This window comes from Engystomops pustulosus, chromosome 1 (genome assembly GCF_040894005.1).
Source record: "Engystomops pustulosus chromosome 1, aEngPut4.maternal, whole genome shotgun sequence".
NCBI lineage: Eukaryota > Metazoa > Chordata > Amphibia > Anura > Leptodactylidae > Engystomops > Engystomops pustulosus.
In genome coordinates, this window is record NC_092411.1 from 107,250,074 (window position 1) to 107,268,138 (window position 18,065).

At 38.3% G+C, this 18,065-nt stretch overlaps 1 protein-coding gene across 3 annotated transcripts in view; it reads right to left on the reverse strand.

The window, feature by feature from the left end:
• LRRC2 (leucine rich repeat containing 2) overlaps positions 1-18,065 on the reverse strand; it is a 457,557-nt gene that overhangs the window by 289,711 nt on the left and 149,781 nt on the right. Inside the window, exons 8-9 of one of the 3 annotated variants that reach the window (XM_072150809.1) lie at positions 15,891-16,030; positions 13,068-15,206 (exon numbers count right to left, since the gene is read on the reverse strand). The exons of the other annotated variants lie outside the window; for them this stretch is intronic. Coding sequence (XP_072006910.1) covers positions 15,157-15,206; positions 15,891-16,030 — 190 coding nt within the window. The 3' untranslated portion in view covers positions 13,068-15,156. Of the gene's footprint in view, positions 1-13,067; positions 15,207-15,890; positions 16,031-18,065 lie in introns of those variants that run through there. 3 annotated transcript variants of the gene reach the window in all.

Genomic DNA, 18,065 nt, shown 5'->3' on the forward strand with positions numbered 1-18,065 from the left:
TTCTTCCTGAGTCCTTCAGGTTTATTAACATAATTTAAAAGTTTATTTTAGAAGAAAAGAGGCCATGGATAGATTTCTGCCCAGCAGTGAATCCTTATCACAATCCAATTAAAATTCGATAGGGAGAAATGGGATATTCTACTGGGAAAAGGAACAATGCAACATTGAAAGCTTACACATGTATGTCCAAAGGGCAACTTTGTTTGCTAAGCATTTTAGACATACATTAGAATATTTTAATGATACAAAGTTGGTAGAAATCTTCCTGACTATAGTTTTTATTATACTAAGTGTTCTTGGGTGCCAATAATGTTAACTATAACTATGACAAATATGTCATAATATGCTCTAATGGTATATTTTCACGTAAGAGATTTCAAATGGAAGCATACCTACAAACCACTTATTTATTAATGATAAATCAGTGTGAAACCAGAAAGATATGCACATTTTGAAATCATCCTTTTAAGTTTCTATGTGTGTCATAATTATTTTAAACTCTTTCCATAATAGAATAATTGCTCAAAATACAAAGAAAATATTTGCATAGAAAAGACTCCTTCATTACACAATAAAAACAGGCAACTATATTATAATAAATATATTAAATTTAATATCAATTTTTAAATAATTCACAAAATCAAAAACATACAAGTGCTACATTACATATTATAAACTTAACAAGCTATTATGTACACAAGCTATTTTTCTAAGTAAAATATGTGCATGAGGCTCATTTGTACATCATTAATTACAAAAAAGAAATTATTTCAATAATTTGAGAATTTTTTTTTGAGAATATTCGCTCTGGACTTTACGTGTGGTGATTCCTTCCCAGCTCTCCTCTCCACCTATTGATTCACACCTCTACAGGTAATTTATAGGTTTCTAGGGGGGTTATGGGCAAGCATCACTGTTTTTACATTGCTATATTCTCTGATTGTTTACACTTGTTATCACCATATCCCTCTGCCCAGCCTACTTTGTGTATTTTTTGCATTTGCTCCTTGGCATGCACACATACTAACTTATTATCAGGAGGGGTTTTCTGACAGCAGGGGTAGCTGGGACCATCAGGTTGACCAGCACTATCATATGCTAGGGCTTCCTGTTTGTGATTTTGTTCACATTTTTAGATGTCTTTATTCTCTGTTGTTGTGTTGTGGTGTAATGATACATAGTAAAATATTTGGATTTGGTCATATAGCATGTCTGTATTTTTGTTTTCCTGTTTGAGTAGTTTTGCATGCTTTGACCGGGACATTGTCAAAGTGGTGCTGGTCCCTCTTTTTCATTTTTACATATATTCACTCTGGACTAACATTGTCCCTTCTTATACAAAGTTATAAAGCTATGTTTATGTGCTATACTGATATGCCATCATGAACCCCATAACGCTCTGCGCCATAGCTCTACGGCGCAGAGGTGCAGGGAGTCCATGAAGAGGGCTCACGGGCTGAGTCCTCTTCATAGAAGGGTGGTGGTTGTTGCATATTGCAGCAAACCCCCACCGCTAATAACCGCGGTCGGTGCTTGCACCGATCGCGGCTATTAACCCTTCCGTTGCTGCCGGCGCCATTTAAAAGACGGCGGTGTGTGGGCGCCGCCATACTTATTCCGATCGTCGCTCCCCCAAATTTCATCAGGGGGCGCCGATCGGTTGCCATGGAAGCCTCGGGTCTTCGTTTGATCCGAGGCTACCTGGCTTCTGCAGATTCGTTACAATGAGCCAGTGGCTCATTGAAATGAATGACCTGCAAAAATGCCATATATTGCAATACAGAAGTATTGCAGTATATGGTAGGAACGATCTGACCATCTAGGGTTAATGTTCCCTAGATGGTCTAAGAAATAGTGGAAAAAAAAAAGAAAAAAAAAGTTTAAAAAAGAAAAAATAATAATAAAATATTAAAAATTCAAATTGCCCCCCTTTCCCTAGAACTGATATAAAACATAATAAACAGTAAAAATCACAAGCATATTATGTATCGTCGCTTCCCAAAATGCCCAATCTATCAAAATATAAAAACGGTTATGGCCGGCGGTGACCTCCGAGACGGGAAATGGCGCCCAAATATCCGAAATGCGACTTTTACACTTTTTTACATCACATAAAAAATGGAATAAAAAATGATTAAAATGTCGCACAGACCTCAAAATGGTAGCAGTTAAAACGTCGGCTCATTTCGCAAAAAATGACATGTCACACAGCTCCGTACCCCAAAGTATGAAAAAGTTATCAGCGTCAGAAGATGGCAAAAACATTTTTTTCTTTTTTGTACACATTCGTTTAATTTTTGAAAATGTATTAAAACGCAATAAAACCTTTATAAATTTGGTATCACCGCGATCATACCGAACCAAAGAATAAAGTAGAGGTGTTATTTTGAGCGCACATTCAAAGTCGTAAAAACAGCCCACAAGAACGTGACGCACGTGCATTTTTTTTTTACATTTTTCCACATTTGGAATTTTTTCCAGCTTCGCAGTACACGGCATGTTAAAATAAATAACATTAGGGGAAAGTAAAATTTGTTACACACAAAATAAGCCCTCACACAGGTCTGTACACATAAAAATGAAAAAGTTATGGATTTTTGAAGGTGGAGAGCGAGAAATGAGCGAAAAAAACCTGCGTCCTTAAGGGGTTAAAATATGCTTTATCTACTGACACAAATTGAATAAGGAATTTGCAAATATATTTTAACAGAGGAGAACAGGAAACTATCCCTTTGCCCTAAGGACAGCACTTCCCTTTACATCAATGCCCGATTTATAAGAAACCTTGGGACTTGGGGTAAACTGGCTTTTTTATGGTAGCACCAGAAGCGGTTTTTGTTCATATTCCTCACCCTGAATTCTTACAAGGGCACGCATGACCTTTAGGATTGGAAATGCCTACAAAGAAGTCTCCTTAACGAGATTTATTTTGCTTCCTGACCCACATCTAAGGTTTGTCACTTAGCCAAACCAGTTATCTTCACTCCACCTATCATAAGCAATGACTCTTAACCCCTTCAGGATGTATCCAGTGGTACAATTTGGCTGATAAGTTTTGCGTTTATTTATTTTTTAAATATGTAAAAACGGAGGAATTCCATAATATTTGAAATGTCTGAAAAATTTATTTTGATGTCACGTGGCATTCAAATCGAACATCGTATTTCAGTATTTTCGAGGAGATTTCAGAATTAACTTTTTTGGGGATCAATATTGTTTTTAATGAAACATGAAACTTATAATATTAGAAACCCCCTATATATCAACCCATTTTCAAATCTGCACCTCTCAAACTATCAGAAATGGTTTTTAGGAAGATTGTTAACCCCTTGTGATCTTTATAATAATTTAATAAAAATGGAGATGAAATTTAGAATGGTCCATTTTGTCCGTAATACATTCATTTAGCCATAAAATTTAGACATTTCCAAAAGATAAAAAGAGAAAACCCATATTAAAATTTATGGCTACACCCCACATGTGGACTTGTACAGCGAGACACAGAAGGGAAGGGGCGCCCTGCAGGTTTTGTCCTTTAGACGTTGCCGCCCTTTTGTAGGCTATAAAATTTTGGGTTTTTCCGTTTTTTTTGCGGGATGAGATCTTTTTTCCAGTGATACCATTTTGGGGTTGGTATTCCCTATTGTTGAAAACATATTAACTTTTTTTGGGTGAGGAGGAGTAGAAAAGCATCAATTATGTACCGTATATACTCGTGTATAAGCCGAGTTTTTCAGCACAAAAAATGTGCTGAAAAACGTCCCCTCGGCTTATACACGAGGTAATACTTTAAAAAAATAATTAAAAATGGACTAAAAAAAAACAACTTATTTACTCACCCTCCGGTCGCCCCGATGCGCAGCGCTGCTCCCCCGATGTCATCGCGGCTCATCTGCAGGCTTCCTGGCTCCTCTTCTTGCTTCCGCGCCGTCTTCTTTAACATCTTGCTGGGCGCCGCCATTGTTCTTCTCCTGTGCGGCGCCTCCGCACGGGGGAGAACAGTTGCGGCACCCAACGCGATGTTAAAGAAGACAGAAGACGGCGCGGAAGCAAGAAGAGGAGCCGGGAAGCCTGAAGACGAGCCACGATGACATCGGGGGAGCAGCGCTGCGCATCGGGGCCACCGGAGGGTGAGTAAATAAGTTTTTTTTTCTAATTCTGGGCTGACTGTATACTAGTGGGGGACGCTGTATACTACTGGGGGGCAGGCTTGGGTGGCTGTATACTACTGGGGGCACACTGTATACAACTGGGGGCAGGCTGGGTGGCTGTATACTACTGGGGGCATGCTGTATATTACTGGGGGACAGGCTGGGCTGGCTGTATACTACTGGGGGCATGCTGTATACTACTGGGGGGCAGGCTGGGCTGTGCTGTATACTACTGGGGGCAGGCTGGGGCAGGCTGTATACTACTGGGGGCAGGCTGGGCTGGCTGTATACTACTGGGGGCAGGCTGTATACTACTGGGGGCAGGCTGGGGTGGCTGTATACTACTGGGGGCTAGCTGGGGTGGCTGTATACTACTGGGAGCAGGCTGGGGCAGGCTGTATACTACTGGGAGCAGGCTGTATACTACTGGGGGCAGGCTGGGGTGGCTGTATACTACTGGGGGCTAGCTGGGGTGGCTGTATACTACTGGGGGCTAGCTCTCATACAGCTACATGGCAGAGGAAATGCAAAAGTGTATAAAAAAACCATTCAGCAACACGTGGTTCCTTCCTTGGGTTCCTCGCTCAGTCAGAATTTTGATGCAGAATTTTGATTTTGACAACGCCCCCTGTCATACAGCAAAATGGGTAAAGCATCTCCTTGAAACAATTAAATGACCGGCCCACAGTACTGATCTAAACCCAATAGAAAGCCTCTATAAAATGCTTGGTGACAAAATCAGGAAAGGTTTATTCTGATTAAATGTCTGAGGTTTCATGAGTGAGAAAAATATGCACATGTGTCTTTTAATTTATATAATTTATATGATTTTACCTACCCCTTTACAAAATGTAACCATAATTAATCAACCTTAAAGGGAACCTGTCACAAGGCACATTTTCACTGGTGATAGGCTGCAATAGGCACTGCATAGTACATTATATAACTGTTAGTTTCAGATCTCTGCTCCCTTCTGTTCCTGAAATATCTTCTGATAAAGCTTTCCTGGTTCCCTGTCAACAAGTCCTGGCCAAGTCCCGGGTTCATGTCTCTTTTCAAATCTAACGTTCGCTGGTTAATTAGCATAACGCATTGCATTGCCCCCGCTTGTCAATATTTTATTCCTAACTCTCCCACATCCTATCAGCTCCTGAGCCTCCCTCTCTGACATCACTCACCGTGCAAACTTTGCACGTGTGCGGTGAGCCCTACGTAGCACTACTCACTACGTAGTTTGCGTACCTGAGCTCTGCCAAGGTTAAAGGGTTTTATTGTTTTAATGCTGTTTTAGTTCCTATCACTCAGTGATGGTCAGTGCAAAATTCCATAGCGTGGGCGGGGACTCTCTAAGAAGACACATTATGATGCATCTAGCTCTGTGAGCTGACAATGTGCTTAGATTATCAGGGTACAGAATTATATACACTTTCGTTTAGCTTCTAAAAATTGTGCTAGTATCTGACACATAGAGAGATGAGACAGATGATAGATGAAAAGATCCATGAGATGCCTATGGCACACACTGACACAGTCATCTCTCCTACCCCTCTGCTATTCCACAACACACTACATCTGCTGTGCCTTCCTCCATCTTCCCAGATAAAGAACTTATCTGTCTGTAGCTTTACACTCCTCACGCTGTGGGGCTTCTAAATGGGCTTCTAAAAATAACACCACCCCCAAAAACATTTGCCCAATCCAGGGTTTCTGACTTGTTCTGGGGCTTTTTATCCAGCATCCCAGGACATTTCATGGGATATCAAATACTGGTACTAGGATGTACAACTTATCCCACAGTTAACAAAAAAATATATAATAGCAAAATGCTGCAGTGAAGTGCATAATCTGGTTACTGTAATTGCTAAGTCACTGTTCTCCTGCAGTATGTTCCTACATATGTGTATAAAAAAACTTGGGGGTAAAATAATATTTTATTTATTTGTTTTTGCAGTTTTCACAGAAATAGGCACTGACTGAGCTTTTCCTGACCTTTATTACCAAGCACCTCTTCCAATAAAGAAAGCAACACTCCTGTTTCCTCTGTTCACTAAAAACAGAAGAACCCTTAAGAAGGGCTTCCTATTCCTGCAATCTAAACAGAAGAAATTATGGGTGTACCAGCCTTGATATAGTCACATTTCTTGCCATATGGTAAGGAATTGCAACAATTTCCTCCCTTACGCCAACTCCAGGCCAGAGCCTCTTGATAAACTCAGTGCACTGGGAGGGGCAGGGTTAACACCAAGCCCCGTTTGATATATATTGTTGGCGGTTTATCACAAGTGTCTAATCAAAACTGTTCTAATCAAAGCTCAACTTTCATTTTATAAAATGCTGTGAGAAAATGAAAGCTGAGCCCTGATTGGTTGCTAGAAGCAACTAGAAGACTTTTGCTCTCGGACACTTCTGAGAAAGATTTTAAATGGAAACCAGGATGCAGATGTGAATGGAATATTAAACATAAAATCAAAAAAACGTGAAACAGGGGGTGGTCACAAACCACATGGTTGAAGATTACTGTTTTAAATGGCTAAATAGTAACTAATTATGGATGTTAGGTATTTTTACCAGAACTATACAAAAATTGCAGAAGCACCTAAATATTTTCCTGTAGGAAAAAATATGAAATAGCTGGTTATTTTTCTGCCACCCCTTTTAATACATAAATAATGTCGAACAAGGGTTAATTATGTAATCTGGCATATGGAATAATTCTTCATATGAATAAAGTCTCTAACTTTCAGTTTCAGAGGCATATGAGGTGACCCTTGGTAGATGGTGTAAACTCATTTAAAAATCTCAGGCTATTCTTATCTTCAATCACATTTTACAATCTATAGCCCCATTATCGCCCTTTACAGCTAAGCATTACAATTTTTTCCCTTTAATAAGATGCTTTATTTGTAGGATATTCTGCCTATAAACATAGAACCAGATATGATGGACAGCTGTAGTGCTGTCACCTTTGTTATGCTTGACTTGCACAGATTGTTGAGTCAGTCCTTTTCATTTCTGCTGATGATATATGTCATATATCTGATTTAAATTTTGCCAAAATGACCTTATTGAAAAAAGTCTTCCCCAGCCACACTATACAACTTTAAAGAGAGTATCAACCTGATTAAGTAACTCAAATTGCATGTACATTTTTTAAGAGCCTTCTCTATGAATTAGCATTTATTTATTTGGAATGACTTCTAGCTTCATCTAATTTATTCTGTGCGTCACTGTAGGAATTATTATACACATGTTGGTAAAGACTTCATAGGAAAGCATGAAATTTCCACATCCACTATAATAAGTAAGACTTCATTGACATCTGCTGTGAGTCTCTAATGGATATCCCATTAAAAATGATGGAACCCTTTAACAGCCACTCAAAGCCACTATTATACAGTACCCAGTACAATTGGGTTCTGTCACGTATCATTCATTTCCATTATACAGTAACTTTAAAGCTGTCCAATATTTCTGATGTTTAGCACCTATAACAAAACAGAAATAGCAATGCAGATAAGAACACAGCCTAAAAATAAAATAGGTTCTGTCTCTGAGTGCAAGTGAAATTCACAGTATTCACAGGTCTGCTAGTTAATAACGTTGTATGGCTAGTCAATTTATATGCCAAGTAGCAGCTTTAAATTTTGAAGGCAACTTCCCCCAATCCCCCACTCATTTCACAGTTACTTTTTCAAAAAGGCCATAAAGTTTTGTTGCTGCCCTCATACTATTAAACTACTTTATGAGGTATATTGCAAATATGCAAGCAGCAAAACACCTTACCACCAAAATTGCAGCTAGACTTAACCTCCCAGGCTTCCAGCAGTAGCTGTATTACAATGGGTCCAACTCATATAACTCAGAGGACAAGGAGCATAAAATAATTAACACACACATACAAGCCCACAAGTGGAAACCTGCACAGACCATAAACACGCATATACGTTATAGTGAAAATACCTGCGTTTAAGAGAAGTACCTTCCAAAGCCTAAAATGCTCCCATAGTGATTTATCCTGTTGGAATATCCCTTGGATTCTTCATTACAAGTTAATCTGTGCTTGCAACATGGAGCCACCCTGGCCTCTGGAGACACCCTGGTGCGTAGCACTAGCTACTCAGTTTGTAATGGAGTCAAATAAAGTGCAACAGTGTGTATATCACTGAACCTGTTACATGTATAAGAATGAATTAGTAATTATTGAAAGAATTTCTAAACGCTTTGCATTCATACATATTTTTGGTAAAAAAATGTTTTTATTATGTATTTAAAAATTAAATTAAATATTTAGGTGTTTACAACTTTGCAGTTTGCCTGTGGCATGGGATTAATGAGAATAAGCAAAACTGGCGCACAGTCTTCATTAATCTGTTGCCCCCTGCACTGCTCTTCAAGTGAGCACGATTTTTTTGGTGCACTTGTTCATGCTGCAGAATTGTGACGCAGACATAATTATGGCACGCATCAATAATAAATGTGGAGAAAAACTGTTACTGATTAGTCTGAGTTTAATGCACATCTTTCTGTCTTGTCGGACACAAAACTGCCGCAGACACTTTATAAATACATATATATACATCCATGTGCAAGCACAATGCATATTCTTTTCAGTGCAAAGTCAGACAGAGAATGGGCGCAAAGGCTTTAATAAATGTGGGCCTATATGAATTTAAAATATAGTCAAATTTTTGCATATAGCACAGTTATTAGCTTATAAAAAATGTATGTAAAATGAGTCCTATTATGTTAATGCTAATAGTTTTATTGAATTGTTTAGGCCAGTAAGAGCCATTGTATTTAAAAGAAAAATCCATCTATTTTCTCCCCTAGGCATCTTTTTAATGAATACCCCCCTCTCCAGTTCCTGTAATTTTTTAAAATGGCATTTTCTTTGTTAGATTCTTTTTAATGATTCTTTTTACAATTGATGTCCCTCAAATTGGCTACTCGCCCCTCTCCTCTCCATAGAAAAGCGAGAGGAGAGGCCGGCGCCATGACATGTCCAATATTTTGCCGTGCACGGTCACGGTGCGGTGAGACATGTGCTCACCACACAGTGACCGGGCACCATAAACATCAATGTGGACCGATATGCAGATGCAAATGGTGCAGCCGTATATCAGTCCCCATTACGATCATGTGAATGAACCCTAAGGCAGGGCTGTGGCTTGTATTTGTTTTTAAATTATGTTATGCTGCCTCTCCTAGGGTTATCTGTAGTTTGTATGGCTTCTATTATGAGGTAAGTTCCACACTGGACCTAGAGGAGGCTGTGGATGTTGTATATCTGGACTTTTCCAAGGCATTTGTACAGTTCCATATAAAAGGTTGGTACATAAAATGAAAGGGAAAATCTGTCTATTTGGGTAAGTAATTGGCTTAGTGATAGAAAACAGAGGGTTGTCATTAATGGCATATTCCCAGATTGGGTTGACATTACCAGTGGAGTGCCACAGGGGTCAGTATTGGACCCCGTTCTTGGTGGGTTTATAAGTCAACTTTCAATATTAGCAGATGATACTCAGCTGTGTAAAGTAATTAATAAAGAGGCCGGTCGTATAGCATTACAGAGGGATTTGTGGAAGCTGGAGGAATGGGCGGAGAAATGGCTGATGAGGTTTAATGTAGAAAAATGTAAGGTTATGCACTTTGGCCTTGGAAACAAAAAGTACAATTCTAAACAGTCAATTACTTGGTAAAACTGCAGCTGAAAAAGACTTGGGGGTATTGGTGGATGGTAAAGTTAATTTTAGTAATCAGTGTATAAAAAAGACATAGTAGAACTGGAACGGGGGCAGAGGAGAGCAACCAAGGTTATTAGGGGAATGGGGGGGACTAGAATACAATTACTAAACTTGGGGTTATTCAGTTTGGAAAAAATGGGGGGAGACGTCATTACAATGTACAAATACCTGAACGGGCAGTACAAGGATCTCTCCAAAATCTTTCTATACCTAGGCCTGTGGCCAGGACAAGGGGGCATCCTCTACGCCTAGAGGAGAGGCGATTCTACCATCACCATAGACTAGACAGGGATTCTTTACTGTAAGTGAAGTGAGACTATCAAACTCTATGCTGCAGGAGGTTGTTATGGCGGATTCTATGTACATGTTCAAGAGAGGCCTGGATGACATTCCGGAGAGGTAAAATATCACGGGTTGTGGGGAAAACCATTTGTTTAATTCTTAAAGGTTGGACTTGACGGACTTGCATATTTCTCCAGCCTTATATACAGGCAGTCCCAGGGTTACGTACAATATAGGTTCTGTAGGTTTGTTCTTAAGTTGAATTTGTGTGTAAATCGGAACTGTATATTTTATAATTGTAACTCCAGACAAATTTTTTTTGGTCTCTGTGACAATTGGATTTTAGAAATGTTGGGTTGTCATATGAACCAGGATTAACAATAAAGCTTAATTGCAGACACATTTAATAACCGTTATAGCGGCTTATTGTAGCCTGGTGATAAAGTACAGTACATTACCAATTACCAGAGGTCAGTTTGCAATTAGGAGTCGTCTGTAAGTTGAGTGATCTTAAGTAGGGGACAGCCTGTACTATGATACATTGGACACATTATAATACAGCTACAGCTGGAAGTATAGGAGGTTTATGATATACAGCTGCAATTTTGGAGGTATAGTCTGCTTCTTGTATAAATACAATATACATTGTTTAATCAGTTCGAGCCTCTTAGTTTTTAAATTCAGCATGTATTTAAATTCAGATTCTAGATCTCTCAACCCCATTACAAAGGTCTTGCTACCTATTTGCTGGATGCAATTCCTGACCTGAACTTCTCTTTGAATCTCTCTCTCTGGTTTATAAGTGGACTATATATGCTTAAAAATTAAAAAATAACTGTACTACCGCTGCCAATCTGAGACTACCATGGGTTACACAAACTGTAGATTCTATGTAGAGTAAATAATATCTCTGTATGCCGATTAAAGACAATATTTCCACCCCCACCAATTGTGCTGGCAGCATGTTATAGATAAATGCACAATTTCCATCACACCTTTATATTAATGTTATCTGTATGGAAATGAGGAATTTGTTGCACCAAAGACATGTCCTCAGCACCTGAAGTAATACTACACTATTCCCACCTAAATCAATTCCCTCTTTTTCATATGTGTTGCCCCAAGCTTCTTATAAGAAAATCTCCTGTTTTCCTAATGTAGAGGGTAGTGGCCCCTTTGGGAATAACAGAACTCTGGTGGCTATGGACTGCCTCATTAGCATAAATATTAAAATGAGAATTTTTCAGAAAGGCATAATTAAGAGAAATAAAAGTATTTTTTGAGATGCATTGCTCTACACATGTTGTCAGCAGATTAAACCGCATGCAGAGGTGGTAGACTCCCTTTAAAGGATGAATACTACACTAGGATCCATCTCCAGGATTAGCCACCATAAATCAAATTTAAGTTGGAGAGTTAGTTTAAAGAATTTTGATTCAAAAGAGAACCTTTAAGAACCGGTGTAAACACAACTGACAAAAAATTGTTACCGCTAAAGCAACAGATTTGTTGAAAGTAAAACAAAATTATTCTTGCTCTGTTTACCTATTCTTTACCCAGTGTTGCCTTTAGTAAAAGAACTGGTGATTTCCAAGGCCCTAGAACCAGGAAAAGCTAACTTTACTCTCCAGTGTAAAAAAAATCCTATATATAATTCCCCAGAATTGTGAGTTAAAAATTTCCTGTAACAACATTAGAGAAATATTAAATGAAACATGAAAACTATTTTTTTTATTATATACTCAAATAGATTTTTTAACTTTACACATAGTATCATAGTATATAAGGCTGGAAAAAGACGCAAGTCCATCAAGTCCAACCTTTACGAATTAAATAAATGTTTTATCCCCATAACCCATGTTATTTTTTCTCTCCAGAAAGGCATCTAGGCCTCTCTTGAACATGTACATAGAGTCCGCCATAACAACCTCCTGCGGCAGAGAGTTCCACAGTCTCACTGCTCTTACAGTAAAGAACCTTTGTCTATGTTGATGGTAGAATCGCCTCTCCTCTAGGCGCAGAGGATGCTCCCTTGTCCTGGTCACCGGCCTAGGTATAAAAAGATCTTTGGATAGATCCTTGTACTGTTCGTTCAGGTATTTGTACATTGTAATGAGGTCTCCCCTCAGTTGTCTTTTTTCTAAACTGAATAATCCCAAATTTTGTAATCTGTCATTGTACTCTAATCCCCCCATACCCCTAATAATCTTGGTTGCTCTCCTCTTCACCCCTTCCATCTCTACTATGTCCTTTTTATACACTGGTGCCCAAAACTGTACACAATATTCCATGTTTGGTCTGACCAGGGATTTGTACAAGGGCAAAACTATGTTTTTATCATGAGAATCTATTCCTCTCTTGATACATCCCATAATTTCATTTGCTTTAGCAGCAGCCGCCTGGCTCTGGTCGCTAAAATTAAGTTTACCATCCATCAATACCCCCAAGTCCTTTTCAGTTCCAGTTTTACCAAGTAATTGACTGTTTAGAACATAATTATACTTTTTGTTTCTATAGACCAACTGCATATCTTTACATTTATCTACATTAAACCTCATCAACCATTTCTCTGCCCACTCCTCAAGCTTCCACAAATCCCTCTGTAATGCTAAACTATCGACCTCAGAATTTGTTACTTTACAAAGCTTAGTATCATCTGCAAATATTGAAACTTGACTGTGTAAACCCACTACAAGGTCATTAATAAAAATATTAAAAAGAAGTGGCCCCAATACTGACCCCTGTGGCACTCCACTGGTAACGTCAACCCAATCTGAGAATGTGCCATTAGTGACGACCCTCTGTTTTCTATCACTATTACTTACCCAAATACACAGATTTTCCCCTATTCCCAGCAGTCTCATTTTATATACCAACCTTTTATGTGGCACCATGTCAAATGCCTTTGAAAATTCCAGAAATACAACATCCACAGCGTCCCCCAGATCCAGTCTTGAACTTACCTCCTCGTAGAAACCAATCAGATTAGTCTGATAGGACTGATCTCTCATAAAACCATGCTGACGCTGGGTTATAAGGTTATGCACAGTGAGATACTCCAGGATAGCATCTCTAACAAACCCCGCAAATATTTTCCCCACCACAGAAGTTAGACTCACAGGTGTGTAGTTTCCAGAATCGCTTTTCGATCCTTTTTTGTATATTGGTACCACATTTGTTATGCGCCAGTCCTGTGGAACATAACCAGTCCTCAGTGAATCTTCAAATATTAAAAATAACGGTCTGTCTATCACGGTACATAGTTCATGCAGAACCCGGGGGTGTATGCCATCTGGCCCCGGAGATTTATCTATCTTAGTGGTTGTGAGGCTGCACCGTACCTCTTCCTGGGTTAAACTGTTGACATTCCAAAGAGAATTTACATTATTCCTCATTGTGTCTTCCACCAGGGGATTTTCCTGGGTAAAGACAGTTGAGAAGGCGACATTCAGTAGATTGGCCCTTTCCTCATCTCCTTCCTCCATGACCCCCTTGTTATTCCTAAGGGGGCCCACACTCTCTGTTTTTAGTTTCTTATCATTTATGTACTTGAAAAATAATTTGGGATTATTTTTGCTCTCCCTGGCCATATTTCTCTCAGTCTCTATTTTTGCGGCCTTTATCTGCTTTTTACAGGATTTATTTTTCTCTTTATATAATATAATTATAATCCTCATTGACACCTTCACGTTTTAGCACCTTAAACGCCTTATCTTTCTCGCTTATTGCTTTCCTTGCAAGACTAGTTAGCCACATTGGCTTTTTCTTGTTCCTTTTATGCTTTTTCCCATAAGATATGTGTTTCTCACAGGACTTTTTTAGAATATATGAGAAAAGCCCCAATTTTTTTTTGGGGGGGGAGCTTTTGTCTTTGAGAACATTGTTCCAGTCTATGCCTTTAAGGTCTGAAAATTTGCCCTCCTGAAGTTTAGAGTGTTGGCTGCCCCTTCCCTAACGCACTATTACCCAGTTTCCCTCCAACCTGTAGTTTTGATACCCTATCAGGTCTGTTGGTTAGGAAAAGGTCCAGCAGTGCCTCTCCTCTTGTTGGCTCCAGGACTAGTTGCGACAGGTAATTATCTTTTGTTGTTGACAAGAACCTGCTGCCTTTGAAGGACCTGCATGTTTCTGTCCCCCAGTCAATATCTGGGTAATTGAAGTCCTCCATGATAAGTACTTCACCATGCTTTGAAGCCGCATCCATTTGACTTATCAGCATTTCCTCTGCTGCCTCCATTATATTTGGAGCCTTATAACAAACCTCTAGTAATATTTTATTACTTATCTTCAATTTAACCCTTACCAGGGTTATACTCTATGATGTGCAGATATTCTGTATTACCTCAATAATACATACAATGCATATCTAAAAGATATATAGTTGTTGTTGGCATCTATTTTAATTTCAAGCATTATTATTGGTAAAGCACCTTTTACACATCTGTGTGTGAAACCTGGGCCGCAATGCGAGCTGTGCAGCCGGGCTGTATACATGTTCAGGAATAGAACCTGCAAGATCTTTTGCAGCAAGGCCCCACGGCTCAGGCAGGGTGTAGTAAAACACATTGTGCTCGCTGCTTCTTTTGTGGCTAAAACACAGCCACCAAACATGGTGGTGCATGGTGGTGCAAACATGTCCAGGAGCACAAAGGTGGGGGCTGAGAGCAAAGCAGTCTGCAGCACAGACAAATCACATGCTGCTTTTTGAAATGCATCCAAACCAAAGACCAACCCCTGGGCCTACACAGAGGATTCTGTCAGGATGCAATGTAAGTTATAACACACAATTATATAATAATGCAAATGCTTAGAGAAAGCAGAAAGACATATTTGCACTGCAAGTGTGATGGGCTTCTGTAACCTAGTGAAAATGAGGTCCCTGGTGACAGGTTCCCATTAACATAAAATAGCTATTAAAGACAACCTTAAAGAAACAATTTATGATGGAAAGTTCCATACAGCTGCTTGTTTTGTCGCTCCTAAATTTGTAGGTTGAGCATCACTTTGGTGGTATAACAGGGTGTAGAATCTAAGGGAAAAAAACAGCATTGAACAATTTTTCATAAAGCTGAACATTAACAACAGTAATTTTGAAGTGATTAACAATCTATTTGTTTTCATTTAAGTACCTAGTCCTACATATAAGCCATACAAGGCATAAATAATGTTTCCCTAAAGAAAGTGAATAATGAAAGTGAATATTCTGGGAAAATACAAGTGTCACCAAGTGTATCCTAGGGTAGAACTTACCCTGTTCTCACCCAGAACCATTTTTTTACATTTGTGCAAAAATTGCAATACAAACAATCTTGCGAACTATTGTCTTTGTGGTTCATAGATTTTGTTTTGGATGCTGTGCTGCTTCAGTAGTATAACTTTTGCTTTGTAAGGATATCCTTTTGAAAATCGGAAAATAGCAAATGTTCAAGATTTTACATTTTTCCTAATTTTTAGAAATATCCAATTTTTTTATGTAGACAAAGAAATATTGACCATAATTTACCAATAACATTAATCAATGTGTCACAAAAACATTCTCAAAATCACTTAGATAAATTACAATTCACATCAGTGAAAAGCGGGTAATAGTCCACTAGCTGATAAAGAGGGGTTAAGAAATCTCTCCACTACCTTTAGAAACCCTTGATTATATATCATAAATCCATGTAAATCATTTAACATGCAGAATTTACACATATTGTATATACTTTACCTCTTTCCACAAGATCTTTTATGTAGGATTTCATAAATTCTTTCTCAAACTGTTCACGATCTTGATGATTACTTTCTTCTTCAGGCTCAGTATCTATTCTTTCATTTCCTTCAATGGGATTATCAAGTAGCTTGACATATCTGAAAAGAAAATAGAATGATTTGCATTTTGTAAAACTCATTTGGTTAGCAGGTATTTCCCTCACATAATGCATTTTTTATTGCAGTCACAGGTTACATGCACATATATAAAATCTTCTATGATCAGCCAGTGTAATAATCGTCCTTATAAAGGAAGTTACCACACTGAAATCCCCTGCCTCAGTGCATCTTGAATGCTTTTTTTGGTTAATTTTTAGTTAAACCAAATAATTAGATATTGGGGTATACTGCAAAAAGTATATCTTTATCATTATAGCTCATTATTATTAAAGGAAACCTACCATTTGATTTGATGCATTATGAAGCAAACATACCTTGAGAACGCTGTAGCTAAACTGATGCATATCATATCTTGGTTAATCCCTGTGCTGAGGGGTTTTGCTGACAACACAGATATAAGATTATGATAATGAAGCTCTGTGGCTTCTATGTCTGCTAGGGCGCTTGCTTTGCTGCCTCTCACAGCAGGAGAGTTTCTCTCTGATTGTTTTTTCAGTCAAACCACTCAGCGCAGGGATTAACCAAGATATGATCCTGCATCAGTGTAGCAACACTATTCTCAAGGTATGTTTGCTTCATAATGCATCAAATCAAATGGTAAGTTTCCTTTAAGAGTAAGGGTTCTTTCACATTGCATTTTTTTTTAACATCAGTGATTTTTCACAGAACCCATTTTGGCTTATGGACACATACAGATTTTCTCTCTCCGGCTTCACTGATTTTTCACTGATACCTTACTGATCCATTCAATGGGCTTTTTCACACTGATGCGGTCAGGTTCTAAATTTTTTCCACTGATCAGTGGAAATATCTGGAGTGAAAAAGCCCATTGAAAAGAATAAATCAGTAAGGCATTAGTGAAAAATCACTAATGTGGAAAATAAACACGAATGTGAGTCCATCCTATGACTAGGACCAAGGACTGACATAATACCAATTTTACTAATAAAGCTGACTCTTTTATTTCCTGACGTCCTGATTCTGTTGTATACTATCATTATGTCATGCACATTTTCTAGTGTTTATTTTGTAGCCTATTTCATTTAAAGAAAGAATTAAAAGATGTGTTATGTTAATTACACAAGAACAAGTTGTTTTCATATTTATGACTTTAATAATTTATGCATACTTTAAGTAATAATTTGAATACATACATATGCAAAATGTACACAAAGAAGCTGAACTGTAGAATTTTTAGCATACATGCAACATGAATCAGCATTTTTGTTTGTTTTATTGTCAGTAACTGCTGTAGTATACAGTACTTAATCTGTGTCATACATATTCTAGAATTTCTACAATGTTCATATAGGAAGTTATTAAAAGTAATTGATACATTCAAGTGTGCAAAATTAAGTGAAAACACAAAAGGAACTATTTTTATTGAGTGTTCAGGTTAAAGGGAACACATTTGCTCCACTAAACTAATATCAACCTCAGGTAAGATATGAAATACAGGCAGTCCCCGGGTTACATACTAGATAGGGTCTGTAGGTTTGTTCTTAAGTTGAATTTGTATGTAAGTCGGAACTGTATATTTTATCATTGTAATCCCAGACAGAACTTTTTTGGTCTGTGTGACAATTAAATTTTAAAAATGTTGGGTTGTCATAAGAATCAATATTAACACTAAAGCTTCATCACAGACACCTGTGATAACAGTTACAGCTGATCATTGTAGCCTAGGACTAAAGTACAGAAAATTTCCAATATCCAGAGGTCCGTTTGTAACTAGGGGTCGTATGTAAGTCGAGTGTTCTTAAGTAGGGGACCGCCTGTATCCTTATAAACTTATCCATTTACTTATTTAAAAATGTCACCTCCGAATTAGCTGAAAAAAAGTATTTTTTACATGAGATGATTCACCTTTAACGGCTGGACATAAATTCAGAGGCCCCCTATATTGGGTTCAGGAGGGGACGCCACTCCCAAACCACATGCCGGCAGTGACTGCCATGTTCCGTATTGCAGTCACTGCCCCCTCATGAATACGCCAGACCGCTGTAAGCTTGGT